Source organism: Amblyraja radiata, chromosome 11 (assembly GCF_010909765.2).
Source record: "Amblyraja radiata isolate CabotCenter1 chromosome 11, sAmbRad1.1.pri, whole genome shotgun sequence".
Lineage (NCBI taxonomy): Eukaryota > Metazoa > Chordata > Chondrichthyes > Rajiformes > Rajidae > Amblyraja > Amblyraja radiata.
In genome coordinates, this window is record NC_045966.1 from 41,588,222 (window position 1) to 41,596,741 (window position 8,520).

At 41.2% G+C, this 8,520-nt stretch overlaps 1 protein-coding gene across 1 annotated transcript; it reads left to right on the forward strand.

The window, feature by feature from the left end:
- The first annotated feature begins 5,248 nt into the window (after positions 1–5,248).
- Positions 5,249–8,068, forward strand: LOC116978585 (protocadherin-10-like). The gene has a single exon (XM_033029819.1). It carries the CDS (start codon positions 5,461–5,463, stop codon positions 8,035–8,037), a length of 2,577 nt encoding a protein of 858 aa, XP_032885710.1. The 5' UTR covers positions 5,249–5,460; the 3' UTR covers positions 8,038–8,068.
- The last annotated feature ends 452 nt before the right edge of the window (positions 8,069–8,520 follow it).

An 8,520-nucleotide genomic window follows, 5' to 3' on the forward strand; every position in this document is an offset into this window, starting at 1 on the left:
CAGATTATAGCTTTATATCTTTGGTGAATGAACTAACTTCACGTGGTTAGTTTGTTATTAACTGATGTGAGAAAATCATCTTAATGCTGCATTGACAAGATAAATTCTGAATTTAGTTTTGAAATTTGATTCTCAATTTATTTTCATTTCTAATCTCTTATAAAAAATAAACCACCTTTAATAGAAGTTATCATTAGTGTCAAATTAGTATCATTTGTATCAAATTGCAAAGAGACTTTTATAATGAATAGCTTTCACCCCATGAGCAATTACAATGCAAGATTTTATAAGGAAATGAAAATTGAATAAAAACTAGCAGATACTGGAAATCTAACGTGAAGTAGCAGATGCTGGAAATACAACAAACCCAGCAGCATCTGTAGAGGTCCACAGATGGCGCTTGAAATGTCAAGCAATTTTGCTTTTAATTCGGATTATAAGCAAATCTATTTTGATGATGTGAAGAGGTTGCTGGTGGGATTAAAGCAGACTTTAGCAATCCTTGTTACCCCCCACTCACCCTCATTCCTTCCACCATTTGCTGCCTTGACATCTTCTGGAGTGATGTTTCCGTGTGGGGGGGGGGGGGTCACTGTACTTTTCATCACTTATTGAATACATGGAGGTTTAATGATTAAGTTACTGGATGGGAATAGTGGGCTGCTGATTTACATTTGTCAAAAAGGCAGTATTGTCAATGGTGACAATGAAACTTAGAACTTAACACTGCTTTCTCTGAAGAAGTGCCTTGATCCAAAATGTCCCCTGTTGATTCCCTTTTGCACATGCTGTCTGACACACTGTGATGGAGTCACAGAGTTATACAGCATAGAAACAGGCTTTTCACCCCAATTTGTCTGCGCCAACAATGATGCCTCATCTACACTTGTCCCACTTGCACACATTTGGCCCATATCCTTCTAACCCTTTCCGATCGATGTTTCTGTCCAAATGTATTTTAAATGTTGCTATAGTACCTGCCTCCATTACCCCTTCCGGCAGCTTGTTCCATTATACCCACGAACTTCTGAGTTCCTCCAGCACTTTCCAGCATATTTGTTAAAAATTCCAGCATCTGCAGTTCCTTGTGTCTCATTCTTAACTGAAATTATTTACATAGATACATAGATACATAGACAATAGGTGCAGGAGTAGACAATTTGGCCCTTCGAGTCAGCACCATTCAATGTAATCATGGCAGATCATCTACAATCTGTACCCCGTTCAGGCCTTCTCCCCACACCACTTAATTCCTCTAGCCCAAAGAGCTCTCACTAACTCTCTCCGGAATGCTTCCAGTGAATAGACCTCCACTGCCTTCTGAGGCAGAGAATTCCAGAAATTCACAGCTCTCTGTGTGAAAAAGTTTTTCCTCATCTCAGTTCTAAATGGCCTGCCCCTTATTCTTAAACTGTGACCCCTGGTTCTGGTCTCCTCTAACATCGGGAACATGTTTTCTGCATCTAGCATGTCAAATCCCTTAATAATTTTATATGTTTCTATATGATATCCTCTCATCCTAAATTCCAGTGAATACAAGCCCAGTCGCTCCATTCTTCCATCATATGACAGTCCCATCATTCGTGGGAATTAACCTTGTGAACCTACGCCGCACTCCCTCAATGGCAAGAATATCCTTCCTCAAATTAGGAGGAAATGCAATACTCCAGGGATGGTCTCACCAGGGCCCTGTACAACTGCAGAAGGTCCTCTTTGCCCCTATACTCAACTCCTCTCGTTATGAAGGCAAACATTAGCTTTATTCACTGCCTGTTGTACCTGCATGCTTACTTTCAGCGACTGGTGTACAAGGAAAACACAGGTCCCGTTGTACTTCCCCTTTTCCTAACCTGACACCATCCAGATAATAATCTGCCTTCCCGTTCTTGCCACCAAAGTGGATAACCTCACATTTATCCACATTATACTGCATCTGCCATGCAACGGCGCACATACCCAACCTGTCCAAATCACCCTGCATCCTCATGGCATCTTCTTAACAGTTCATACTTTCACCCAGCTTTTGCAAATTTGCTAATGTTACTTCTGATTCTTTCATCTAAATCATTAATGAATATTGTAAATAGCTGGGTCCCAGCACCAAGACTTGCGGCACCCCACTTGTCAATGCCTGCCATTCTTAAAGGGACCCGTTAATCCCTACTCTTTGTTTCCTGTCTGCCAAACAAATTTCTATCTATGTCAATACCCTACCCCCGATACCATGTGAACTAATTTTGGCCACTAATCTCCTGTGTGGGACCTTATCAAAGTTTTTCTGAAAGTCCAGGTACACTACATCCACTGGCTCTCCCTTGTCCATTTTCCTAGTTACATCCTCAAAAAATTCCAGAAGATTAGTCAAGCATGATTTCCCCTTCGTAAATCCATACTGACTCGGACCGATCCTGTTATTGCTATCCAAATGCGTCTCTAGTACATCTTTGATAATCGACTCCAGCAACTTCCCCACCACTGATGCCAGGCTAACTGGTCTATAATTCCCAGCTTAATCTCTCCTTTCTTGAAAAGTGGGATAAAATTAGCTACCCTCCAATCGACAGGAACTGTTCCAGAATCTATAGTACATTAGAAAATGATCACCAATGCATCCACGATTTCTAGAGCCACCTCCTTGAGTTTATTTAGCAGCCAGCTACCAAGAAAGCAAATCAGCTCCACCCCCTCAAACACAATTAACGATTCGCAGTAAAATCTGGCATTGTCACTGTTGACGCCTTCCATTTGAAAAAAAATCCAATTGTTGCATAATGTGAACTTTGACATTGATTGTGACATTAGGAATATGAAATGCCACACAGATTGCTAAATTGGTAAATACTAACTGAACATCATATTCCCCTAGCTAATGAGAAGCAGTGAATGCTTCTCTAGCTTTGACTAGTGTGGCGTTGCATCCTTAACTGGTCACAGAGCACAGGGTTTGCTAATCTGTGCAACTCAATGCATCAAAAAAGACAGTGATGCCATAGGGGTAGCAAAACATTGTATTGATTATGTGTGTTTGAAGAACACGCAGTAATGGAAAATGTGCTCAACTTTTTGCACAATGAATTCAAGATTCCTATCAGGCATTTTCAGAAAGAACATTTTACAAGCTGTAGAGAAAAACTCTCAGCCACACTCTAATCCCCTGGCTCAGCCAAGTACATTTCAGATCCTTACCCATGGGCTACATTCTCATCTTTAAGCCAGCTCAGGTTCCAACTCAAAGGGATTTCAGTATTCTTTATTCAAGTCTGTACTGCAATATATTCCACTCAGAGCAACCGTTAGTATTTTATGTATCTATTGTGACCAATTCCTTTCGTGTGTCAGGGAATTATCGTTCTTGCTAGTGGCATTCTGGATCAATTGAAACACGAAGAGGAACATCTGAGTTGCATCTATCCTTCAATTAGTCAAGAAATTCTTTGCCTGGATGGTTTAACGTTAAGTCTGCAGACTTTCTTCAAAACCATGTATCTTGCTCCTCGGCCCCTTGATATTCTTTCTGCTTCAAATTAATTTCTCCCTTAGCTTCAACTTTCTTTATACCTCATACAACATTTCAGGACAAATAAAATTGAGCCTGGGTGATGTTTGTTTCCATGGGAACTCATTTGCAAATGCTGCCAAGGACTTGTTGCCTAAAGCCTTCAATACTAAAAGGAAACTTTGCTCAATAATGCATTGTTTTGTAGATGTGGTCCATTTTAACCTGTTCTTAACAGGATATAACTCAGAGATTGCAGAAAAGCGATAAACGTCTTCAGTGTGAATGTTAATGGCGAGTTCACTGCAATATATTAAAATCAATTTCATTATTTTACCAAGGCTTTAGCTTGCAAAACTTTCAGCAACATAAAGTAGAAAGAGAAGTTTGTGATTTATTTTTGGTGCGTTCAATACTGAAGATTTAACTGAAGGAAGTGTTAGTTCAGTTTCTTTCTTTACAGATGCCGCCCGTCCTGTTAAATATTTGCATTTTGTTTTTCTTCTTTTAAATATTTGCCTATTTTATATTTTGTCCGAATGTAAGTAATTTACATGGCGTGCATGTATTCAAGAGCCTCACAACTAATATTTTACCACGATTCATTAATTGCCTAAGTCTTGCCTGAATATTTTGGCTGTATAGTATTTGAAATTTGAATTCCCTTGCTTTGCAGACCCGAGCTGTTCACTTCATGCTCGTGGTTCTGTTTAAAATTTTATGCATTATATTCTAAGAGGAAGGTGAAGGTTTTAATTGCTTCTCATATCTGTATCATTCATATTGTGTGTAGTGCAGGTTGACATTTTCAGCATTGATGACTATCATTACAGAGAAGATGACGGAATTTACATATTGCACATCCACACTACTTGGTCCACCTGCCAGTTCATCCATCACCCTGCCACTCTCAATCTCAATTCCTTTAGAATGCACGCATCATTCTATCTGTACTTTACCCTTTAGTGCGGCGGATATGTAATATATATTCCAATAAATGTGACTAATTCTTACCCCTAAAATATGTAACGACCAAATGCTAAAGTGATTATCTGGTGCTCAGTGCAGAATTAATTCTAGTCCCTTCGGGAATTGTGCCAGAGGTCCAATGAAGAATATTTCAAGGCTCATTGAGTTTGGACATTGAGTGGGAACACCGCGAGCCAGTTTTCGCTTGAGTGCATTGTAATGAGTTTAATAAGTTAACTAAAAAATACCCAGAATATTGCAGAGTCAGCAGAATATATGTAAAGTAATTTGAATACGGTTTTATCTTAATTTAGTACATATCACCTCATTGACCATATACATTTTAATACGTTTCATTCTTCAAAAAAACCCTTGACTTTCAGCAAACTTGGTCACAACCAATGAAAATATATTATCTTCAATAAGCATTTTATATGGAAATCTAGATATCAAGTATTTGAAAACCGTGGAGAAAGGTGAGAGTGGTTAATTACAATATTTCACCATAACAAAGTGGGGAGAATCGATTATTAAGCTACAAGGAGCATCAAATCGTGTAAAAAGCGAACAATCTTCACATCTACTGTCTTCTAGCAGTTTGCGTGGACTGTGTCTTTAAGATACACCAAACATTACGCGCCGGATTTCGCACTGGTGCTGTCCGCTACCGAGTACTGAAATGTGAGCGGAGAGCCTTCACACCCTCCAGACAAAGGAGCCACCTCCACGGATACACGCACACTCACACACTTGGAGCCCGCTGTGCTAACTGAAATACATGAGAGTAAATTATCAGCACTGTGCGACCGAGAAGATGGGAACGTCGGTCCCACAAAAGGCAATAATTCTGTATTAGGGATTGCTCTACCGAATTTACCCATCTATTCGCCAATAGAATAAGTTACCAATCAAGAAGTTAAGCCTGCGATTCTTGTTTTTTACTCAATCCTGCATCTTTCATCAGCAGACGGGAATATTTGCTCGACTGCCAGGAAATGTTGACTGGAAAGAGACCATGGCCACTAACAAGGCAAGTGCTCTGTTTTATAACGATGTCCTGTTTCACTGATTTGATTTCTGGACAGATTCGCTATACAATTCCGGAAGAACTGAAACACGGGGCTTTTGTTGGGAACGTGGCTGATGATTTGGGTTTAGACGTTCGTAAGCTATCGGCCAGAAGGCTGCGCATAGTTACCGCCGCTCCAAAGCAATATTTGGAGGTAAATTTGGGTAATGGCATCCTGTTTGTGAATGAGAAGATAGATAGAGAACAGCTCTGTGGTCCGAGCTTCAACTGTTTTCTCCATCTGGAAATTGTTATCGAAAATCCCCTTGAACTGTACCGTATTGAAGTGGAAATTATGGATATAAATGATAACTCCCCAAGTTTCTTGAAGAAGGATCTATCTTTGGAAATTATAGAATCAGCTTTGCCGGGCACACGTTTCCCTCTCGAGAGTGCACACGATCCCGACGTGGGTACTAATTCAATCCGGACCTATAAGATAAGTCCAAATGAGCATTTTACACTCGACGTGGAGACGCGGAGCGATTACAGCAAATATGCCGAGTTAGTGCTGGAGAAAGCATTGGACCGAGAGCAACAACAGATCCATCAACTAATTCTGACTGCCGTTGACGGCGGCATCCCAGTCCGATCCGGCAGCGCTGTCGTTTCCGTTATTGTGTTAGACGCCAACGACAATCAACCTGTCTTCGAGCAGACAATTTATAAAGTTTCTTTGGAAGAAAATGCAACAAAGGGGACGTTGGTGTTAAAACTAAACGCCAGCGACTTAGATGAAGGCTCCAACGGGGCGATAACATATTCCTTCAGTCGGCATACTCCCCCTAGAGTGCAGCAACTGTTTACTGTGGATTCCCACACAGGTGAAATTAGAGTAAAAAGTGTTATCGATCACGAGGAAGTGGATAATTATGAATTCTATATACAAGCCAAGGATAAAGGCGGCTCATATGCAATACCTGCACATTGCAAAGTTCTAGTACGTATCCTAGATCTAAACGATAATGCCCCTGAAGTGATACTCACTTCCCTGTCCAGTCCTGTCATGGAAGACGCGATGGTCGGGACAGTAATCGCTCTCATCAGTGTTACCGACATAGATTCCGGAAAGAATGGACATATCGACTGCGTGATATCTCAGGACGTCCCATTTAAAATTCAGTCGTCCTTCAATAATCATTATACCTTGATGACAGCCGAACCTCTGGACCGAGAAAAAGTCTCAGAGTATAATATCACCATTACCGCCACTGATTCTGGATATCCTTCCCTTTCTACCAACAAGACTATACGTTTAAAGGTCTCAGACGTGAATGACAATGCGCCACGGTTTTCGAAGCCATCCTACACAGTATATGTCACTGAGAATAATCCACCGGGTGCCACTGTTTGCTCGGTGACCGCACTTGACCCTGATTCTAATCAAAACTCTTATTTGTCCTATTCTATACTGGACCGGATGATTCAAGGATTGCCCTCAAGAACCTACATTTCAATCAACTCCGATAATGGGAAAGTTTACGCGTTACGCTCCTTTGACTACGAGCAACTCAAGGAATTTCAAATCCAGATCCTAGCTCAGGATACTGGATTCCCGCCACTTAGTAGCACCGTCAAAGTGAATGTAGTTATCTTGGATCAGAATGATAACGTCCCCGTTATTCTGTCACCGCGGCCAAACAATGGTTCAGCGGCACTTCAGACAGTCCGGCGAACAGCGGACGCAGGACAACTTGTGAGCAAAATAATTGCTACAGATGCTGACTCGGGGCAGAACGCTAAACTGTCCTATAAGCTACTGCAAGCCACAGATCCAACTCTGTTCAACGTAGCAGTCCATACAGGAGAGATAAGGACAACCCGACGTTTCGGGGAAAGAGACACCTCTAAGCAAAGGCTTCTCATCCTCGTGAAGGACAACGGGCAGGCTCCACTTTCAGCTACCGCCACCATCATATTTTCAATAATGGACATCATCACGGACATTCTTCCTGAAATCAGCAACTTGTCTGAAAATACACAAGAGAATTCCAGCTTAACGTTCTACTTAATCATTAGCTTAGGATCCTTCTCGTTTCTATTTATTGTGGCCATAGTTGTTATCTCTGCCATCAAATGCCACCAATATAGGAATAATGGTCACGACCGCAGCTCTCCTTTTGGGAATTGCTGTTGTCTTCGGCATTTCCATTCGCCAGATATTCTGAAAACATCCAGCATAAATCTCCAAGTTACAGCGAATTCCAAAGTGCCGTCTGATTTTTTGGATGCGGGTGGAAACGGAGCCGCCTCACAGATGTATTATTATAGGGTCTGTTTGACTCCGGAATCTGCAAAGAGTGATTTTACTTTTCTCAAACCGTGCAGTCCAGCAACATCGATGGCCGGGAATAGAAAGGGTGACACAAGTGGCATGGAGTGGAATGCACTAAAATCTTTAAACAACGATGTGTCAGAGTCAAATTACAAAGTCAAAGCCATGAAGAATCGTGAGTGGGATGGAAATGCAGCCAGCCAGGTGAGAAGTTTGTTTATGGATTGACTAGACCTGTCCAATGTTGCAGAATCCCTTTCTTAGTTTTACATTTTCATTTCAACGAAAAGTTGATTTTAATCCAAAAAGGACACAGAGTGCTGGAGTAACCCATGCAGCATCTATGGACAATATGCACAGGCGTGGTTTCGGATCGGGACCCTTCAGACCATGAAGAGGAACCCCGACTCGAAACATCGCCTATCAGTTCTGGAGAAGGTTCCCAACACGGCAGGTCACTTATCCATGTTTTTCAGAGAGGCTTCCTGACCCGCTGAGTTACTCCAGCACTTTGAATCATGTTGTGTAAACCAGAATCAGCAGTTCTTTGTTTCTATTATTTTTTATTTTAGTCGATGTATTTATTCGTCTTACACGTCTTGCCTGTCCATCATATGAATAAAGGTTTTTGCCTTCAGGGGATTTGCTTGGTCAGGTGCATCATACAATTAATATAAGTGTTACATTAAATAATAGTTCGGCTGTTAAATT